Genomic DNA, 22,805 nt, shown 5'->3' with positions numbered 1-22,805 from the left:
TGTACTGCTCTTATATGTAGCAAACAACCACAAACTCCACTCATTTCATCATATACCTTGGCAAAATCAATATATGTACATTTTCTTTCATTCTTGGGTCTCCAAATGGCTAATTTTTTCTGTACTTTTTTGTCTCATCTTCACCCATCCATTCATGTCAACTAGCAGAACAATTTTTCTCCCGAAATGCATTTATTCAGAATACCGCACAATTTCCCTCAAAACTCATATCTGGTTCTCTCATTATCACCATTCACTGGAAAGTAATATCCTATCACCACTTTATAGATTCCTGCTTTTATACCCATCCCCACAAGAACCTAGATGACACAAATTCACTGAGATCTTAGATCTTTCATTCATAATTCAATAATGTCTGTTCACTGCCCTGCACGTATCTATCAATGGCACAGTTTGAGCCCCTTCACTCAAATCTATTACATCCTTACCCTTTCCTCTTAGTTTCGCAGACACACAACATACTTATTGTTCTTTCATTAATTTATATTCTTTACCATTTACTTCTTTTACATACCAAATCACAATCTTCTATATGCCTTGGTTAAAATCACATGGGCTATATATGCTGACTTCTGTTGCCCATCATAGCTTTGGTCAATCCAGGCTTTCATACAACACTTTTTAGTAAGATAGAGAAGGTATGGATTAGATTACCAGCCTTAGTCACACCTGTGTGGCATGCAGCATTCCCGGCTAAGGACTGTATGATCAGTTTGGGCGCATTGTTGCTAGAACGCAACAAGTGCAACTCAAGCCTAGTTCTACCCCAAGCATGCTATTCTATGCAAACTAGGACCTCTAATTTAGAGGCTACTTTGCAAGCCAATATACTGTTGCCTACACCCCAACAACCTGCAGGTATGTGCAGTGTTCTGGCATGTACTCTGGAGGCCTTTTTTATGATCAGGAGTGAAAAATCTGTGGCAGCCTTCCAGCTGAACCAGGTAAGCTAGCTAGTGGTGAGAGATATACATCCATTAAAGCCATATAAGTGCTAGCCTGAAGGCGATAACAAGAACATGCTAGGGCCAGGTTTGGTTTCTGTAAGAAAGAATAACATTTGTTGTTGTTTTCAAAAAAGATTTTGGCAGTGATTGTCTCCTAGGCATACCAAAAAAAATGCAGGTTCGGATACACTCCCCAAATTACAAATCACAAATCACATGTTCAGAGAAATGCAACAGGTTGAACAATAATGTTTGAAGGTTCTGGTGATTTTGCAATGTCCAACTTCTTCCTCAAGCCCTCTAGTGATCCAATTCTCTGGAGCCAATCTCTCTTACCATGGCGGGGAGGATTTACAGAATTGGCTTTGCCTATTGTATCTGCTCTGCCAATAATGGGTGCACTTGGATACAACCTATAATCTTATATGATTTTTCCCTTAATTCCAAGTATTGACATTTTGCTTCAAGTTATATCTAGCTAGTATACTATGCTATGATTTTATAAAATGTATTTAAGGATTCCATTTTTTATTGTCAGTACAATACTATATACAGTATATGAAGACTGATTTGACTGATATTTAAAAAATATTTTCTTTTTATGATTTTTGTTCTGTCTTACAGTTGCTAAATACAGTGGTACCTCGGGTTACGAACGCCTCTGTTAACGAACTTTTCGGGTTACGACCAGCTCCGGCCGCAAAAATTTACCTCGGTTTGCGAACTCCGCCTCGGGTTATGAACCGGATCCGCGGTCATTTTCCCTGCTGCCACGCGGTTGCGGCTTCCTGTGGGCGAGCTCGTGGTAGCAAGGAGACGTTCGGTGAGGCTTGTGGTGTGTTTTGTGGCGTTTTGGAAGGTTTTTGGTGTGCTTGTCAGCATGGCTCCAAAGAAAGTAATCTGCTTCGGGTTGCGACCAATTCGGGTTGTGACCAGAGTCACGGAACAGATTAAGTTCATAACCCGAGGTACCACTGTATTAGTAGCCACAAGTTGGTTTGATAGTAGTAAAATGGGTCACATTATATAAACTACATACATGTTTAATGTATGACTTGGACCAATTATATGGTAATGTATTTGGATATCATTGTAAAAAGCCTGTAATAAAAATACCATAAACCCACCCAACTTTTCCTGCAAAATTAATTTTTTGAATACCACACACACACACACACACACAATTTTATATGGAATGTGTGATTTTTTTTTGTTTCAGTTAATCATCTTGTTGATACTCATATATTCCTAGAATTTATATTAATTATAAATTACTATATTCACAGTTGAGGAACTTTTAGTATTTTTAACAAAAGCCATGAACAATTAAATCTCTATGAAGTTTTACTGAAAAAAATGAGATCTTATAAACAGTATTTACAATGTTATTTGCTGAAATATTCAGCATTTCAAAAACCCAGCCAAGTGAGTATTTACTCCAGTAGCTTAATACTTAGTTCCATATTAACTATATAGAACATTTCAGTTCACTTACAAATTCAAAATTCAATACTGTTCAGCAGATACAGAAATGTCTTCCAATTCCATTACAAATTTACACATGATAGGCTAAATTAAATAAAACAAATCTTCTAAGAGCGACTTAATATTCTACTGAAAGTGAAGACTCATACAAATTGTTACTTTCCAATTTAACAGTTGTTACTGTGGTAAAATAAAAAAAAACCAAAGAGGAAAATAGGTAGACAAAGACAAATCCAAGGCAGGATAGCTATTTAGAGCTTGAAGATGGAAGCTGAAAATGAGTAAACTTTCATGAAGTATGACAGATGTGTAATAAAATATATTTTAGAAAAGATAACCTCTTTCATTTTAGAATTTGCAAAGACTTATTTCTGTAGAATCAAGAAGATACTCCCAGGGTCTTATCTGTGGCTTTAAGATAATTATAAAAATAGAAGTGGCAATTATAGTCCTAGAAGTCTTTTAGCCTCTTCACTTTGAGCCATAAGAGCTTCACTGGCATATTTTTGGAGAAGTTCCATCTTCTTCCTTCGAACAAGAGCTTCCTCAATCTGTAAGTGAGCAAAATTCACTTTGAAAGTTTGCAAATTGGAAATTCTTTAGTAAAACTAGCTTAAGAAAATGACAGCACCATAAGGGAATTAACCAGATCATAAATTACCATGGCCATTACCTGGTATCTTATTTGGTAAAAAAACTGCAAATTACACCACAAATTTTCAGAAATCAGTATGAAAACTGATAAATTGTTCAACTGCAGAACCTTATAAACACATTTACAAAAATGTTTGAATATGTTTGTCAGTCTAATTAGTTACATTTTAATGTTTGGATTGTATGAATACATTTAAAAGTTTCTAATTTTCTCCTTGCTACTACAGTAGTGAGCCCAAAGATCACTGATAACTATCCTTATAATGCCAAATCAGCTTTTCATATCAAATGCCCATCATCTGTGGTTCATCATCTCAACTTAGAATGGCCTAAAACTATTTTTTTTCCTAGTGTTTTTCTTGCAGATGCAGGGTCTGCTTCCCCCCCCACCCCGATCAACCAAATGTTGATCCATTGGTTGCAACAGGAATTGACTGACTGGCTTGTCGCCTGAGCCTGATGTCCTGGGGTGAGAGAGAGGGACTGGCCCACAGTCACCCAGCCAGCTTTCATGCCTAAGGTGGGACTAGAACTCATAGTCTCCTGGTTTCTAGCCTGGAGCCTTAACCACTAAACCAAACTGGCTCAAACTATGGCCTAAAACTATGGTTTAACATTGTAAGTGAATTTTCTCATTGAATGAATGGCTCTTAAAGCAGAAGAATATGCAGTAGCTTTGATATTTATCCTATGGTTTTCAAGTTTTTTAATTCTAGGTACTTATTTTTTCCATTCTAAATATCTAAGATAAAAAAAATGTTAATGCTACCATTCTCATTTAGAGGTTTAGGAGTAAAGGCAGCTACATAGTCCTTCCACTTTACTAGAAGGGCACAATATATCCCAGCAGCACTAAAGCTAAGAAGTACATACAGCATGCAATTATTGTTTGGTGCTCAGCTGAGATCTTGAAGTTCTTTCCATGCTGGAAAGAGTCCAGACTAGATTTCTAAGGGTTATATTCTGAGTGGCCCTATGTGTTCCTCATGTAGTATGCAAGGATTGGTCACAAAGTTATTTTCTTAGCACTATCGTGACTCTGAACGGTCACTGCATGAGGCAGTCACTAAGTGAGGACTACTTGTACAGTTCCATTCAGAAGATCTGGGCTCTTTCCTCATGGCAGACAATTATGAATCAACACAGGGCGGGACACTTCTATAAAAACTGCAATATTATGCTTTTCTAGGGAGGCCTTTTTAATGATGGGCTATGACCGTACACTCATTTTATTTAAGCAATGTGCCCAAAATCTGGACAAACTGCCCCACGCAGGAACGTTTCCTTCAGCAGCCAAGCCCCTTTCTTCAGGCCAGTGAAATATCTACACTATATAGCTATCCCTAAACTCCAGAGAACACTAACTTTATTGTCCTCCTGAGGTTAGTTCCTGAGGACAGAATGCAAAACAAAACAAAACCCATATAAACTAGGATTGTCCCCTTGTGGGAAAGGGTTTATTGAATCCACAGTCCTTGATCCTCTATATTGCATTTTTATATGGATGCAATGGGCTGCTTTATCACTCCTTATTTAACAAAGTACCCAGGCAATTCTGATTTATTCTATTCTGTTTTTTGTTTTGGCTTTTTTGTGCTTTCAAGTCAGTCTTGATTCTTGGTGACTGCCTGGACTAGTCCCTGCAATTTTCTTGGCAAGATTTTCAGAAGTGGCTTGCCAGTTCCTTCTTCCTACAGCTAAGAGAGAATGAGCGGCCCAAAGTCACCTAGCTGACTTCATGCCTAAGGCAGGACTAGCACTCACGGCCTCCTGGTTTATAGCCTGGTACCTAGGATGATTCCATTTCGGTGAGCATGGCTGAATTTTGCTGTAATATTTGTAAAACCAGACACACTTTCATTGCATCAATGATCTAGGTGTAAACTATACTGTTTTATTCTGTTTTGTCTGCTGTTAATTTGTTGAATTCTGGTCAATGACTATAATAAAGTATCATTACTAAGATAAATAATGTTAGTGACACCATTCTTATTTAGAGGTTTAGGAGCAAGCATGTCTCTCTAGCTGTTTTTAGCCTTTTACTGTATTCAAGAATGTTCACACTTATAAAATAAGCAAAACACACAAAAGCAAAAATATTTTTACTCTCAAATTCAATTATACTTGAAACTGAAAAAAACAATAGTATGGTACAAACTAGGTATACACATTAAGACGTTCATAAATATATGTAATTCTGTAAAGGTTATTCAACTGTAGCCATATTGATTATGAATAAACCATTCTACAGTTCAGCTCAGCTGTCAGAGTATAGGTAGTCCTCGTTTAGCGACCACAATTGGGACTGGCAACTCATTGAGCGAAGTGGTTGCTAAGTGAAACATCATGATTTTAAAGTCTTACTTCAGCTTTCCTTTGCTTTACAGACCTCAAGGGTCGTAAATGCAAGGACTGGTTCCAAAGTTACTTCTTCATTACCACTGTAACTGCAAAGGGTTGCTAAACAAGGCAGTCACTAAACAAGGACTAACTGTATATAGAATAACTAAGGCATATTGGAAGAATCTTCCTGAGATGGTCAGAAAGGTTTTGAAAGAGTCCCTAATAAAGATCTGTCTTAAGTTATATCAATTGCTCCCTAGGAGGGGGAGAACAAAGCATATCATCTCATGGCTTATTCCTGAAATGCTACACTATGATTTGATGCACAACTAAGTGTAAACAGATTCTCTACTGAGATACAAGCATTCTACAGAAACAAAGTCTTAGTTTAGTTCTTTAGTTCTTCAACAACATGAACTCACAGATAAAATATAGCAGCTTATCAGTTATTTCTTATCCCTGAATCTTTTCTCAATGCTACCAGCACTTTACCTATAATTAAATAAGTTCCTAATGAAGAAAGAGCTTAAGCTCTTTCAGTGGCATTTTTACCATTTCTCCCTTTATTTCCAAGCATACATGAACTCCCAACTATCAACAGTAATAGCCCATGAAAGTATATTGCACAGCAAATCTGTTCGTTTTGAAACATACTAATTATTTTTTCTGCAACTAGTGCACAAATCTACTTTTATCAAAGTTAAGCCTGCTCTATATCCTGCATGTGCACGTTCTTACCTCCTGTTGTGATGGTACTGGGACATGAGCAATAAACTTCTGCTGACTATCTTCACCATCTTTTTTTGTTCCATTTTCTTCATCAGACTGGAAAGCATTGAGAAAATGTTGAATTCCAAGTTTGCTTAGCACATCATTAAAACTTAGCCTTGCAAAAAAATGATTGTTTTTTAATCCAATGGGCCAGAGAGAATGGAAGCCATTCATAGAAGAAAAACTATGGCAAACTAGTTTTGGGGGAAAACCAAAAGAAAAATTCAACTTGCTCTCCTGATTGCGTTTCAGTCAGGGTCCAGCCAGAAATCAGAATTATATTCACGATGTATAAGACAACACTGAAATATGCAAGCCTATCAAATTTATGAATATGTAACTCTGCATTTTACCATTAATATTTTTATCACTCATGATATAGTATACTATATAGTATACCCTACATATACTATATAGCATATAGTATCAGGCTGGAAACAGATATAATACCTCATCGTCATTTACTGCATAGATGTTTTCCTCCTCCTCCTCCTCTTCCTTGTCACCTCTTGCAAGACGTGCTTCTCTCTCCACTTTCCACCTTTCCACCGCTTCTGCAATAACTGGGAAAGCAAAATAGCCACATTTGAAAGTTGTATCAAAAACAGCAAACTACCAAGATTGGATATGGCAACGACTCAGAGTAATATTTTCGTTATCTTTAAAACAGTAAGAACTAGCTTTCCAAGTAATGGAATCCACATTCTTCAGATGCAAAGAATTACAATCAGAATTTCAGATTCATAACCAGAATATCCACAACTAGATTCATACGTTTTTACTTGCACAATTATGTTTGCTGCTCTTTGAAAAGGGCACATAGAAAAGTATTCTTAGAAGTACATTTGGGGAAATATTACAATTGTTGAAAGAACTGAGGGCAGCATCCACTTCAATAACACAGATTTCCTCTAAAAATCTACACTAGGTAAAACCCAAAATGGATTTCATCCATTTTAAGCAAATAATCTCAATTATACACAAGTACACTTAAATTAATTCATTCCTTTTATCTCTGCAGCAGATTCAAGGGTGGGCATGAGTGTCGAAGGATGTTAAGAATCTTTTCTGCTAATGGAATAGCAGCTTAATAGCCAGTTGGCAGCTCAGTAAACATTTGAATCCAGATTTGTCTGATCAAAGATAAATATTCAAAATCTATTACATGTAATTGCCTGATTTTGAATTGCGTGAGCCAATGTGTTGCCATTTTTAAAAGAAAGAATTTTTATTGAATTATTGGATCGTCATTTTATATATTTATCCCTAAAATATAAGCAAGTAAGTTATGCAATGATGACAGTATTCCAGCTGAGTTATTTAAAATACTAAAAGATGATGCTGTTAAAGTGCTGCACTCAATATGCCAGCAAGTTTGGAAAACGCAACAGTGGCCACGGGATTGGAAAAGGTCAGTTTACGTTCCAATTCCAAAGAAGGGCAATGCCAAAGAATGCTCAAACTATTGCACAATTGCACTCATTTCACATGCTAGCAAGGTTATGCTCAAAATCCTACAAGCTAGGCTTCAGCAGTACATGAACCGAGAACTACCGGATGTACAAGCTGGGTTTCAAAGAGGCAGAGGAACTAGAGATCAAATCGCCAACATTCGCTGGATCATGGAGAAAGCATGAGAGTTCCAGAAAAACATCTACTTCTGCTTCATTGACTATGCAAAAGCCTTTGATTGTGTGGATCACAACAAACTCTGGCAAATTCCTAAAGAGATGGGGGTACTAGACCATCTTATCTGTCTCCTGAGAAATCTGTATGCAGGCCAAGAAGCAACAGTTAGAACCGGTCATGGAACAACCGATTGGTTCGAAATAGGGAAAGGAGTACGACAAAGCTGTATACTGTCACCCTGCTTATTTAACCTATATGCAGAGTACATCATGAGAAATGCCAGGTTGGAAGAATCACAAGCTGGAATTAAGATTGCAGGGAGAAACATCAACAACCTCAGATATGCAGATGATACCACCCTAATGGCAGAAAGTGAAGAAGAACTAAAGAGCCTCTTGATGAGGGTGAAGGAGGAGAGTGCGAAAGCTGGCTTGAAACTCAACATTAAAAAAACTAAGATCATGGCATCTGGACCCATCAATTCCTGGCAAACAGAAGGGGCAGAAATGGAAGCAGTAACAGACTTCATTTATTTGGGCTCCAAAATCACCGCAGACGGAGACAGCAGCCATGAAATTAAAAGACTGCTTGCTCCTTGGGAGAAAAGCTATGGCAAACCTAGATAGTATATTAAAAAGCAGAGACGTCACCTTGCCGACAAAGATCCGCATAGTCAAAGCTATGGTTTTTCCAGTAGTAATGTATGGCTGTGAATGCTGGACCGTAAAGAAGGCTGAGCGCTGAAGAACTGATGCCTTTGAACTGTGGTGCTGGAGAAGACTCTTAAGAGTCCCCTGGACTGCTAGGAGGTCAAATCAGTCAATCTTAAAGGAAATCAACCCTGATTGCTCATTGGAAGGATTGATAATGAAGCTCAAGCTCAGATACTTTGGTCACCTAATGCGAAGAGAGGACTCCTTGGAAAAGACCCTGATGCTGGGAAAGATTGAAGGAAAAAGGAGAAGAGGACAGCCAAGGATGAGATGGTTAGATAGCATCACTAAAGCAATGAGCATGAAACTGAGCAAACTCAGGGAGGCAGTGAAGGACAGGAAGGCCTGGCGCGATATGGTTCATGGGGTCACGAAGAGTCGGACACGACTTAACGACTGAACAAAAACAAAAGTTATGCAACTCAGAACTTAGAAAAGCCAAACACTGTGGTGGTTGGAGAAAAAGACATTTGTATGCTATAAAAGGAAGGGGAGATGTTTATTTACAATCTCATTTGTAATTTAGACTTATATGGCCACTTAGCTCAAGATAGACTCTGGGTGGCATACACATTAAAAACAAATGCCTATAATGAACAAAAAGTAAATGTGATAATAAACCTAACCATAAATACCCTAGCCAAAACATACACCAGATGGGCACACCATTGCCCTATGCCAGAATTTGGCAGGGTGGGGTGGGGAACAAGTTTTCAGAGTTCATTTAAAGGCTTGCAGAGTCAGGCAGTTGCTTTAACGGGGCCTATTAAACCACTCAATGAAAAATCAGAAAGAACGTAATATACAAGATGAACAAGAACTCTTAATAAAAGAAGGCAAATATGATTTATTTAAATTTCCTAGGTATAGTAGAGACCCAGTAGAGTAACAGTTGAAAGATACAATCATAGGCATGTACCAATTTTTTCAAAAGGAAGAGAAACAACAGAAACGGAGGAGTTGCACTGAATATTAAAAATATCCATGTCTGTTTAGAAATCCAAATTAACTAACTTGATAATACAGTACAATGCATCTTAGTTAAAATTAGTGGAGGAATGTCTATGTAGGCTTAAGCATTTTAGATTTAAAGGCAAAAAGATCATTTGGAGCATGTGGGGACATGAATGTAGCACCATTTTCCAATTCCTTAAGACAAATGCGTCATTGCCTAAGATCATGTAGCAGATAAAGAGGGCAGCCATGTGGTCCCAAGAAAAGGTGGTGCTGCTTTAAAGAATGGCAGACAGGTGCTAGCACCCTTATGCTCTTGATTCTAGCAAAAGGTGCTAGATTCAATGACTGAAGCATAATGTCAGGTTGAATCTTTTAAATAATACTGCTGATGTCTGGCTATTAGCCATCTAGAAGACAGCAAATACCCCTACTTCTAAAAAGCAAAAAAAGTATAGTGGGGGGGGGGAACACCAGAGAACTATAGATCAATCAGTCTGACACCAATACCTATGAAGACTTTTGTGTAAATCATAAAGAGACTGACCCACATGCATCTTGAAAAGAAGCAAGCTTGGATTTGTTACAAACAAGTCTTGCCAGATTAGCCTTATCTCATGCTCTGATCAGGTAACTACGTTAGTAAACTCCGTGAATGCTGTAGATGTAGTTTCTTGATTTCAGCAAAACATTTGACAAAGTATCCTATGACATCCTAATCAGTAAGCCATACATGGGCTGGATGGCATGAAATACTATATATAGCTGGAGTGAAAGCTGTACTCGGGGCCTTCCAATGTTTCTTCATCAAACTATAGTGAGGTATTAAGTGGAGTGTCACAAAGTTCAGTCCTTGGCCTTCTACTTCAAAACAATCTTGACAGGTTTAAATAAATGAAAATTTAATTTTCTTAAAGAAAATTAAATGGAATTTAACAAAGAAAAATGCCAATTTCTTTGTGGAGAATATGGATACCAAGGTATTTGTGTAGGTGTGAAAAGAATCTTGGAATAACGCAAACTGAATTTATTGGATCTACACTATGAAGGAGTAGACTGAAAGAAAGAAGCATGATCAAGGAACCAGAAACTATATCCTATGAAAGGAATTGGTAATGTTTAACCTTGACAAGAGAAGACTGGGTATGAGCAAGACCTGCTCTCTATCATTCCAAAGGCCAGAATAAAGTATTATGGATTTAAGATAAAGGAATGCAGTTTTTGGCTAAATGTTACAGAAAAAATCCTAACAGTAAAAGCTGTTGAAAGTTGAAAATGGAATTACTACCAAGAGAGAAGTAAGCTCCTTTTCACTTGATGTGTTCAACTGGTCTATGTAGGTACTGTACCTATTGGAGATGCTTTAATCTGGATTCCTACACTGAGCAGGGGGTTGGACTCTATTATCTAGATCAGGGTTCCTCAACCTTGGTGACTTGAAGATGTGTGGACTTCAACTCCCAGAATTCCCCAGCCAGCAAGTTCAAGTCCACACATCTTCAAGTCGCCAAGGTTGAGGAATCCTGATCTAGATGGTCCTTTCCAACTCCACAATTCTTTAAATCTAGTTCATCTTCCTATTATTTGTGTATATCTTTAAAAAATGCAATAGTATTCTGAATTCAAAAGCAACACAGCAAAGCACTGTGTTGACAAGAAGTAAATTCTACTGGGAAATCAGTCACATTCACTTATAGAACTTTAACAAAATTAACAGAGGCAATTTAGTTATTTCCTTCCTTATTCAGGTCATCTAGTTTTATTTAGGCCCATTCATTTCCAAACACATGAATTAACTTCCTCTGTATCCATGTGATAAACGAAGATCCATGTTCTGGAGTTAATTACCATGAAAGACGGTTTAGCTAAGCTCACCAATAAGTGGCAGCAGCATTTACTGAACTGCATTAAGTAGCAAGAACAAAAACAATTAATACTCACATCTGACTGCTTCACAGAAAAAGACTGTACAATATAGACATTAGACTGGGAAATAAAAGTCATTAAGCTCTTCCACTCTTGCATATTAGCCATGGTACTGAACATGTTTGATACAAGAGGTTATTTTTCAAAAATAGATTTAAATGTTGCCTTTCATTGATCCTATTTTTCTCCACAACAAAAAGCCTGTGAAGTAGGTTGGGCTAAGAGAGAGTGTTGACCCAAAGTCACCCAGTGAATTCCATGTCTGAGGGTGGACGTCAATCTGAGTTTCCCCACTCCTATCTAACACCTTAATCACTACACTGCGAGTTGTATTAGTGGGGGAGTAGCACCTTCAGGTATGAGGATGACTTAATGCTAGATCCTTGGAACAGTATTTATGAAATGAAGAAACAATTTATTTGCTTGATATCCCAATGACAAAGAAAAGAGCAGTGAATACAGGGCTGGACCTGCAGGGAGAAATCAGCAGTTTTGGCCTAGGACTATTTGCTTGCTTTAAGCCTTAATCCATTTTCTGTTAGTAACCTGGCTGCTTGCAAGTGCCTCAGGAAGACCTCCTACTTATTTAAGACAGGTCCATTTGGTTATAAAATGCTACTGCTCAATCCAGTACAGAATTTAATAAGAACCTCTTAACTCACAAATTAATCCTGAATGAATAAATTGATCTGGCTATTTTTAGTTTACTTAAAAACAGTTCTTTTCAAAATGCATCAGCATGCATGATCCAATGAATGAAAAGATGAAGTAGTAGTGATTTTTTAGAAATTTATACCTCTACTGAAAAATCCTCTTTGAAAATTTGAACATATGCACCTGTAATAAACCATCAAGGCATTGGGATTCTGCTGGGGTACCATTAGCTACTACCCAACACTTTCTTGAATGTCTAAAGTGACCTTTAAATTGATTGTGGTTATAGTGACTCTATCTAATTTTATTATGTTGGGGAACTTCTATGTTGGTATCTTATCAAGAGGAGCAGCTCAGGATCTAATAGTTTCCAGAGTGTTTTGGAGAGTGTACTCTCAATCTAAATTTTTGGTGACCAAGATAATTTTTTGTTTAGGAATTGACAGAATGCTCTCATAGATAAATCATTACCATGAAAAACCAAAAGTAGAAGGTTCCATTAAGAAATTTCACTTGTTGGAAATTAATGAATTCCTGAATGTCCTGGGGATTTTTCAGCTATTAGAGTTGGGAGCCCTGTTTATTTGTGGAATGGGGTATTCTGTTCATAGAAGGGAGTTAGGAACTAACCTGTGCTTTGCTATCTTGCTAAAGATACTTAGAAATTGCAGATTATCACCACCTCTGGCTTCAGGCTAATCCAAGTCTTACCTCAAGATGCCAGTACAAGCTAATGAAAGTGGGTAGCATGATTATGCAAAGTACGTGAACAGCCCTGATTTCTCAATTATCAAAAGAGTTTCAACAGATTCCAGTAGTACCTCACTTTTTGGAATGGGACATGGTGGTAAAGCACATACTTTACATGCAGAAGTTTTGAGGTTAAATTCTTAGTGTTTATAATTTTTTTAGAAAGTGATTTGGCAGTTGGCAATAGAAAAGATAACAATTTGGTAGGCAATTCTGTTGTGAATCTGATCAGTGTCTGGAACAGGGAAACAGCCAATGCTCTTGATATGATTGCTCCCAAGTGATCTCTCACTTTTAGTTGATACCAGGGTCCTCCAGGTGTTAGGTGACAGAAGAGATGCTTGGAGCCTCAGTGGAGCAAGGTGAAGAGTGAATCTCACAGAACACAGCTACGAGCTCATATTCAAGAACAACTGGGATATTTAATATAAACAATATAACAAAGACAAGCCATTTCTGGCTACTAAAATCCAGCAGAAATGCTACTGTTGAAGTAAGTAAGATTGATTTGGACTACAAGTAGTATTCATGGTGGTACCTGTAAAATGGCACTTCAGAAAGCCAAGAGTTATTTCTTGTAATACCTTTTTTTTCATGCTCCTGTTCCAGTGGTTCCAGGACACCATCATCCTCATCCCTGTAGCCATAATATTCTGCATCAATAGCTTTCATGAGTTCAGCTCGTGTTTTCCTTGGAGGAGGAAGGGCTGATGGAATAAATTAAATCATTCTTGAAAAATAAATGGAAGCATAAAGGCACAGATTCTAGGTCACAGGTTCAATTAAATGGTCACCAGCACTTGTAATCAAGCTATTAAATAAGGAATTCTTGGAGAGAATACTTCTTATGAGTATTCATTTTTACTTCAGCCTCTTCTCAAGATATAATCAAACGGTCTCTTCTTTTGGATGATTTGAAAGCAGCAGCTGCTTTGTCCTATCATTACATAGATTCCAAATGTTCCTACCATTTTATTATAAACTGAAATTACCTAAAAAAATTAAGATGTTGCAACACTCATGATATTTCATAGATACATTCCAATTTTTAAATACACAGTGAAGATAACATTCAATTTGACAAATATGGTTGGGATCACTTTGAAATGGTCCAGAAACATACCAATTAATTCTTTATGATGGAATCCATATATTTATGGAGAAAAGAATAAGAATAAAATATAACATTACTGATTCTCTGTATTGGGGTAGATAAGCTATTGGATCGCACTTAACATTATTTGGCGGGCCAAGGAATGCAAAGACAGGTTATTTTACTATTTATTTATCAAATTTCTAAGCCATCCAACTCCAAAAGAATTCTGTGTGGCTTCACAAGATTAAAAAAAAAGAGAATGAAAATAACATTTTATAATTAAAATTTTTAATTTAAATACACACAAACATTTACATTCAATCTATTAGCATTACAATAATAGTCTAATCAATGTACAAGTACTTACGCTCTTTTTCAAAAAGCTCTCTAACGCCTGGTAGGTCTTTAGCTGCGCCAAAGTATTTATAACCCCTGTTTCCTGGAACTTCTTTTCCTTCATGGTCAAGCATTTTAGGCCCAATTCTCTATAAAATGTTTTTTTAAAAAGGAAGATAAGCCATAAATATAAGGCATTGTTTTTCTATCTATCTCTGTAGACAAAGTTTCACATGATTTCAGATGATTTTAACCTACTGGTGTGACCAGGACCTGCCCAAATTATCCAGGGAAATATTCAAATAAATTGTTTACTACATGGAGACTACCCATATATTTCAATTTACTTATCTGAGTGGTTATTTATCAAATCTTTTATTAGCAACTTAGGACTAATATACTGCTTGCACTTCCTTGCACATCAGCCTAAATATTATTGCATACTCACTGCATAATCAGGTCCTCCCAGCTCCTTTATACGGACCTCCCAGTGTCCCTTCTCTCTTAGGAGTTTGTTAATTTCATCATTCAAATCACGAATTCTGAATTCACCTAAACCAGCTATTTTTAAAGAAGAAAATAAAATATAGTTTATCATGTGGCCTTTTAAAATTGAGACAATATTTTTTTTCTATCCTGAAAATGGTGGGAATTATAAAAGATTTCTCATATTGCTTTACTCCTTTCAACCACTTCTCTTTGCTTCTGGATAACTTTAACGACCCTCAAATTATTATTAAAATTGTCTTAATATGTTTTAAATGAAAGCAAATCCACTCAGGTGAATCACAATTTAAATATTCAAACAGGCTTGCTGAACACAAGAACTGCATTAGTCCATGGAGGGTTGGAGGGAGAAAAGGGGTAAAAGAGCGAATTTTACAGAGGTTTTGGAATAATAGCATCAATTTGCCATCATAAATTTGGCACCATACTTCTTAATTATCAGCAAAAAAAATGTGTAAATTTAAATGATGTTAATGAAAACTAGATTCTACAGTTGCAGAAGAATACATGTATTAAGGTTACTCCATCATTAGGAACTTACCATTTTGAATTTGGGCCACTTTCTTGGAAATTTCACCAATAATCTTTTTGAAAAGAGACAATATGCAATGGTTAGATCTTTTCCTCAGAAGATTAGCAAATACTGTTTTACACCGGACCATGTCATGCATTTAGAAATGGAAGATCCTTGGTTAACATCTGAGGCTTGGTAGCATCTTTTCCAACTAGCAAATTTTATTAAAAAGGATAAACTTTCGTGAGCTGCAGCTGATTCCATCAGATGCAACATAATCAGACTCCACAGACTAACACAGTTCTCCTCTTACATTGGTTAACATCTACACAGTTAGTCTGCTTTGTTAAAGCCTGTAACATTTTGGTTGATAGAAGGGAGGCCAATTATTTTGGTAACCATTTACAGAACACACAAATTGGGGGATTGTAAATGTTACATTAATAGGAAGTATTTCCTCAACCCATTAATATTGCCTAGTTTAGAGCACCAGCTGTAACTACAGAAATTATGTTTTTATACTGTAATTTGTTGCTCCACTTGAATCTCTGAAAAAGAATTGACTGAAAGAATAAATGTAAGAAATACCTTTAATATCACATTAGTCTTATTTTTAGCCATGTGCTTTGAACAACAGCTAGGTGAAGCTTGTATATAATAATATATAATATATACATTCCAAAAATGCAATCCAATTCATGTTAATAGAACCCAGCTTTCACACAGCTCTCCTGCCCCAGCCCAAAATTCTAATTCTGGAAGAGGAAGATCATTAGCAAGTGCTTAGGATAGAATACAGAAAGCAGTAGATAGAAGATAGAATTCTCAAAAAAAAAAAAAAATTCAGTAAATACAAAACAGTTCTGGATCAAAGCCACTGTCTTTTGATTATTATTTTGGTTTTCTTTGAGAAAGAAAATACCTGCAATTTTAACTAATTCATCAAGCAAAACAGCATTTGTTCAAAAAAACTGATGCCATCTGTCAGACTTGAATATTGTTTTGTTGTTACTATAACTGAATACTATATTTGCTATCTCACTGTACTTTGGTTACAAGACTACTCTCTCCCATAAATTAAGTTTTTCTAATTCACAGGAGGATCTGTTCAGCTTCCCTGTGTATAAAATAATATTGCTTCCTGACATCACTTGCCTTTATGCCATGTCTGAAATATCTGTTCTGTAAAATCTTGCAATGGGTGATCTGAAGGCAATGGCAATTAGTACATCTCATAAAATCAGGAACACTGAAATATGGAGCTATATGTAATATTACATAAGAGGGTTTCAACTTCTGCAACTGCAAAATTCCCTCTTGCTCTTCTCATTCTGAGCCCCAACAAATCTGTGTATACAGAATAGAAACCCTAGGATCTAACGATATTTTAAAAATTTATTTACACCTATTTTACATCTGAACAGTGCGCTGCAGTATGGCTGTTTCATACATCAAAGTAGGCCACAAACAGTATTTCATTAAGTCTCTAAAGAAAAGGAAGTAGAAATATGAATTCAAACTTAATTTACAGATCTAGACCCTAATACATCATCTCAAAAGAAAAATACCTGTCGTCTCCATTTCTCAGCTTTGGGCAACTCATTACATTCTGATGCAAGGAAAGGTCTTCGCTCCTATTGAAACAAGCAGATGTATTACCATTATCCTAGCTTCAAGCTATGTACTTTCCAACAACTTACATTTGTTTAGTTATATAGCCAATATATACTTTTCTTATATCCATGATAATATAGCTATTATGTTTGTATCTGAATTTACACACTAATTGAAAGGAAACATTGTTGCATAAAAGTTAAAATTAAGGATCACATGGCTGTCCAGTGATATAGTATTGAGTTCCACCCATGATACCATACTCTGTCAGTGGACAGCCATGTGATCCTTAATTTTAACTTTTATGCACAGATCAAAATGTTCGATAGCTGATTTTCTGCTAAGAAAATTATTTATTGAGTTGAAAGATTAGAGATTCTATTCCAATTGTCCCTTATTGGCAACAAGTAAGAACATATGAATATCTCAAATGGTTTTCTAAAATAAATTTGTCAGAATGTTTAGAAGCTTGATTTCTATGAAGCACATGACTTTGGCTTACTGAAACAAAGACTACTCTACTAGAAACTACTCTACATTATCAGAAACCGTTCTAATTTTCTTTCTCAGTAGATAAAATATTTCCTACACATCATTCTCATTTTACTGTTCATATTTTATGTTATGGGGGTCTATGTTACTTATTTTGGATCTGCCCTATGATTTATATAGGATATCATTTATTTTCATTTCTATTCAGCTGCAATCAATTCAACTATCAGTTCATACGATATAAAAGAAGTTTAACGCATCCACCGATGTAGAGATAAAATAAAAATGATAAAAACACATGCAAACCTGCATATCCTGTTCGTTCTGAAGAACTTTATAGAAGGTACTTTATATTTGTCATAAATTCTAAAGTTGCCCATTCTGTGACAAAATTTTGCTATGTACTTAGCAAAATGAATATGCCTTGAGCAGGTCACCATCACAAAACAGAATGACTATCTGCAGAAGCAACCTTGCTTAGATATGAAAATTGTTGAATGATTTATTTTGTATCAGGTTTTATTTATTACACTGAATTTCAATCAGTGACTGCAATAAAGTTTTCATTTAAATCACATATGCAAAATACACATAACATCAACAAAGCTTGGAAGCTTAGGACATTATATAGCGATTAACTTTAGAGCCCAGTTTGACGATCAGACATCACATTATTAAGCCAGGATACATACAAATCTTCTCCCTATGCATACAAATGCAGCAAGAAGTGTCTAAATAACCAGTTTCAAAAATAATGTCAGCACAAACCACATTATTTCACTAACAATCCTGATGGAAAAAAGGCACCATGAGCCCTTAAGAGATATGGCTATCTTGATAATCTGAGCAAGTTTGGAGGAGTGCTTTGTGAAGTGCCCCTTCAGATGGTTTGCATTGCCCCAGCAGCCAGAATATTAACTATACTTATCATTACCATACAGGTAGTCCTTGACTTACGACCACAATTGGGACCGTAACTTCTGTTGCTAAGTGATGAGGTTGTTAAGTAAGTCACACCCAATTTTACGACCATTTTTGCTGTGGTCATTAAGCAAATCACTGTGGTTGTTAAGCAAATCACATGGTCATTAAGTGAATCCAGCTTCTTCCATTGACTTTGCTTGTTGGAAGCCCCCTGGGAAGGTTGCAAATGGCAATCAAATGACCCTGGGACACTGCAACCATTGTAAATACATGTTGATTGCCAAGTGCCCGAATTTTGATCATGTGACCGTGGGGATGCTGCAACAATTGTAAGTGTGAGGACTGATCATAAGTAACTTTTTTCAGTGCCGTTGTAACTTCGAACATTCATTAAATGAATGGTCATAAGTTGAGGACTACCTGTAGTTTAATCAGAGACTTCCTGGTTTGCTATATACTGTTAAGAAGCAGAAGGGCTATATACACAGAGAAGTAACTTGCTAGTCCCAGCTTTTTGGGGTGAAATGAGATAAAATTATTTAAATTCAACCAAAATTAATGTCTGTATTTCTAGACTGAATTGCTAATGTTATTCTCAAGAGCACCAGCCCATTTGTATGTTTGCCTTCTCAGTGGTGAATAGTCCGCTGTGTTTAAATATATAGTTGTTTATATATGTTGTTACCTTAACTTTTCCTTCTTCTAGCTGAGCTTGGCGAAACCTTGCCAAGGCAGTCCTAAAAGGAAGAAAGTTTAGTTCAACTTCTATTTTTTTAAAATGACTTACAAACAACAGTTTAGAAAATTAGTATTGGGTAAATAAAAAGCATAACATATTTCTATAAAGCAGTTTGCATGTCATTCTTAGAAAAATTGTACAGGCTTGGTTACTAAACATAGAAAAAATTACTAAGATTATACTCTGAAAACTTTTAAAGTAAAACTCCATTCTTTTAAGTTTTAAAAAAATATGTCCTTGTCTCTTAAAAAAAAGTATTCTAAATACAGAATTCTAAATAAACACACCCGACAAACATCAAATAAATTCTTCCATTATATGAGGGGAGAAAAACAGAACTTGCATGGTGATTAAGCCTTATAAATATAGAAAATGAAAGAATGCCAGGATCTCATTGGATTAGTCCTTTCACACTTATATTCTGCACTAGATTCTCTGACACACAGCTAACATCCATTTAAGTCTGAGGCAGAAGTATTCAATTCACCTTTTAAAATGTATTTTTTATTCTGTAGAGTTTATTTTTCTCTTTAAAAATGGAGATTAAAAGCAATCCCCCACAAAGAGATTCATTGGCCTATGAACCGCTAAAACCCACAGTAAAATTTTCTTAATCACAGACATTGAAACTACAATGATAGTGAATGATATCCTGTTTTTCTACACTAGTATTTAGAGGGAAGGGCAATTTAGATTAAGACATGTAATGGTTATTTCTCTCAATATTTAAAATGCTTTTATGCATAGAACAAATATAGCAGGTAGTTCAACTGTTAAAAAAACAGGCTGACAATTTCTCAGTGAAAAAAACAAATAAGATTCAAATTGTACTTACATGGCTTTTTCTGCATTTCGAGCCTTAAAGAATGGAGAGAATTGTTATTTATTTTAAATGAATACTAAAAAAATGAAGTTTGGAGAAATCATGCAAGAAATATAAAATCCTATTAAATCAATATAGTATGAACACCCAACATATCCAATGCTAAGGGATGCCATTATAATCTCACATCTGTGGCTCTTGAGAAATAGATTTGGTCATCACCAAGGATTAATCTGAGTTGTGAAAGTTGGCGTTCCAGCCATTCATCGTGTCACTTATTTGGTGTGAAATTGAGGAGTAAAAAAATAAAGACGTTCCCTATAGGCCTAATGGGACAACTGGATTGATACCATTCTAGCAGTCAATCACCATCATGGTCAGAATAGAAATAATAGTCCACAGAACTAGAAATCATCAACTAGGAATATGGAACACAAATCAGAACGTTTTTAAAAACCAACAAAAAAACTAAGCAAGTAACTGTGAGAGTCATGATAGAACTGATTTTTTTTTAAAATCTAGAAACAAGGAAGTTAATAGGTCATAAACTGCAGGATTCAAAATGAGTTTTCCTCCTGCAATTTTAAAAGAACAACAGGCTGGCTCCAAAAGGAAAGCAGCATAATGAGCAGGCGTGGTCCACAGAATAGTGAAGTAAAAATGCCATGCAAAATCCAGTTATATACAAATTTTTAAGAGTTCTAGGGTTATTATCAAAAATGGTGCTGGATACTAGTAACTATGCACTCATAACAAGACTAGAGTTTTTAAAAATTATGTATTTGTTTTACTGCACTCCTCTATGTTGGCAGTTCAAATGTTACACTGGGCTGCTAACTCTGCACAAGACTGCGGATTTTTATACGCGGTCTTCAGCTGCAAGTCTTGCATTTCCCTTCATGCCCTACGACTCATTCTTATGCACATCAGTCTCCACCAGATCTAATCCCATTGCAGGACAGTGACTTCTGCACGGCCCTCTCCCATGCACGTTCAGAGTATTCCTTCACAGGGGCAACCCTGTCCCCGGCCATATACGCACCAGGCGGAAAAGCAAAAGAGCCATGAAGAATAAATAAGCACGAACCTCGCCTCTTACCCACTTACCATGGCGGCAGGCTCTACGGAACACGATGCTACCTGAGCTCAATCCGGCAACCCGACCGGAAACGTATCTTGAAAGCAAGATAACCCGGAAGAGATTGACCTGAAATTGACAAAAGCGAGTGGTTCTACCGTTTGTATTCCTTTACGGCGACTTCCGGTTGTAGTGTGCGTACCCCTCCGCGGACGGGAAAGAGCGCTAGGAGCGTATAGACTGTCATGTAAGAGCTCTGATAGACTTAGAGGCTTCAGCAGTGATATATTTTCCAAGCAGGATATTTACTTGTTTTTCGGCCAGTTTCTTAAATGCCATCTCACGCCTAACAGCGAAGCCTGCCGGTGATTGCCAGGCGTACCGGTGCTAAAACTAAAACTTGGGGGAATTGGCGGGCTCGGGGGAACTCCAAGCCTACAGCAGTACCCGCCCCCTGAAAAAGCATTTAGAAGAAAAATTAAGTAAAGGAAAGAGTGGGGAAAACCTTTGCTTGTTGAAAACCTGTTGCTGGATTATCTTTGTCCCTGCTTCTCCTATACCCTCTTTTTAAAATAAATTTAAATTTACTGTATTTTATAGGCTTATTTTTTATTTGTATTACTTTTGTATTTATTTGAATTGTGTGAATCAGAGTACTTTCATGTGAAAAACAGTAAAAATGCACTATTATTGCTTTTAGTATTTCTATTGGTTAATTGAAGTTGTACAAACAAGTGCAAGTTTTGAGTTTCCAAGAATTCTTTACCAGTCATTCTGATTAAAAATCCAGTTTCTGATCTTTATCCTTGAAGTACAGAGATAATACTGTGCTTACTGGTTTAGTAGAAAGTACTTTAGACATACTTCAGTGATAACAGGATCTGTTTTTTAACTGACAGGCTATAAAGCCAGGGTTCCTGCTCCCATAGGAGCCGCACTGCTGCCCAAAAGGTTCCTTTCCCGAGTTCCTGATCCTTGTTGCCAAGCAAATTTTGGTGTTCTCCTCAGCTTTTAGAGCTGGTGGGCTGTAATTGTCATACCCTGGGATGGGAGTTGGGGGACACTCAGTTTACAGCCACTGTGAGCTTGTCCAGATAATCTCTGCCTTCCCCCACACATACGCTGATGAAAGGATAGGATATCATCTAACTTGAGCGGTCACCTGTGGCTTAGATCCATGCCTCTCCTGGCTCCCTCAGTTGCCTGGGTATGTGTGTTCTGGATTTGAGAGGGTAATGCCAGCCACTAGGAGGGAAGCAGTGGCATGCCCCTAACTCAAGAGGCCTTCTGTGGACTCAGTCTTTTTTGGACAGTTTTTGTCCTATCTCCAACCTTCCCTTTTTGGGGAAGGTTGTTGAAAAAGTAGTAGGGCATCAGTTAGAGTGACCTAGAAGAAGCTTATTATCACAACCCCTTTCAGTCTAGATTCAGCCCCTGGCATGAGAAATAGTGGTTCTGCTCTTTATTGATGTTTCCAGTAGGTGTGTTTTGGAGGGGGGCTGGGGGGGGGATATCCATTTTGGGTAATGTAGCATTGATATTCTTATATACATAGGTTTACACCCCAGGGTGAGCTGGATATGGTATGGAAGTCTTGAATCAGTATCTTGAGACTTCAGGACTCTGAGTGGAACAAAACAGGATGTAGTTGAATCCTAACAAGATAGACATACTTTGTTCAGAGAAGTTATGTTGGTTTTGGTTATAATTCTAGATGGGATGGCACTCCCTCTGAAAGATCAGACTTGTAACTTGGGGGTCCCCCTGGTCTCCTAACCGTGCAGCACAGGCAGGTAAAAATTGTAGTTCTCTATGGACTCACTCCTAGTAACTGC

General features: G+C 36.8%; 1 protein-coding gene across 1 annotated transcript; it reads right to left on the bottom strand.

The window, feature by feature from the left end:
- Positions 1–1,130: 1,130 nt before the first annotated feature.
- On the bottom strand, positions 1,131–21,125 carry ISY1 (ISY1 spliceosome associated protein). The gene is made up of 11 exons (XM_007427814.4): positions 21,000–21,125; positions 19,905–19,927; positions 19,016–19,067; positions 16,869–16,934; positions 15,328–15,370; positions 14,728–14,840; positions 14,311–14,428; positions 13,432–13,554; positions 6,672–6,784; positions 6,189–6,275; positions 1,131–3,004 (listed from the first exon to the last, which is right to left on the bottom strand). The coding sequence occupies exons 1-11, from the start codon at positions 21,000–21,002 to the stop codon at positions 2,897–2,899; spliced, it is 849 nt and encodes a 282-aa protein (XP_007427876.1). The 5' UTR covers positions 21,003–21,125; the 3' UTR covers positions 1,131–2,896.
- Between the last annotated feature and the right edge of the window lie 1,680 nt (positions 21,126–22,805).

Source organism: Python bivittatus, unplaced genomic scaffold (genome assembly GCF_059951505.1).
Source record: "Python bivittatus isolate LINGU-HERP-01145 unplaced genomic scaffold, Pbiv_v1 ctg000080_np1212, whole genome shotgun sequence".
NCBI lineage: Eukaryota > Metazoa > Chordata > Lepidosauria > Squamata > Pythonidae > Python > Python bivittatus.
Note: the sequence above shows the minus strand (reverse complement) of the source record. Positions and strands in the feature narration are given on the sequence as shown.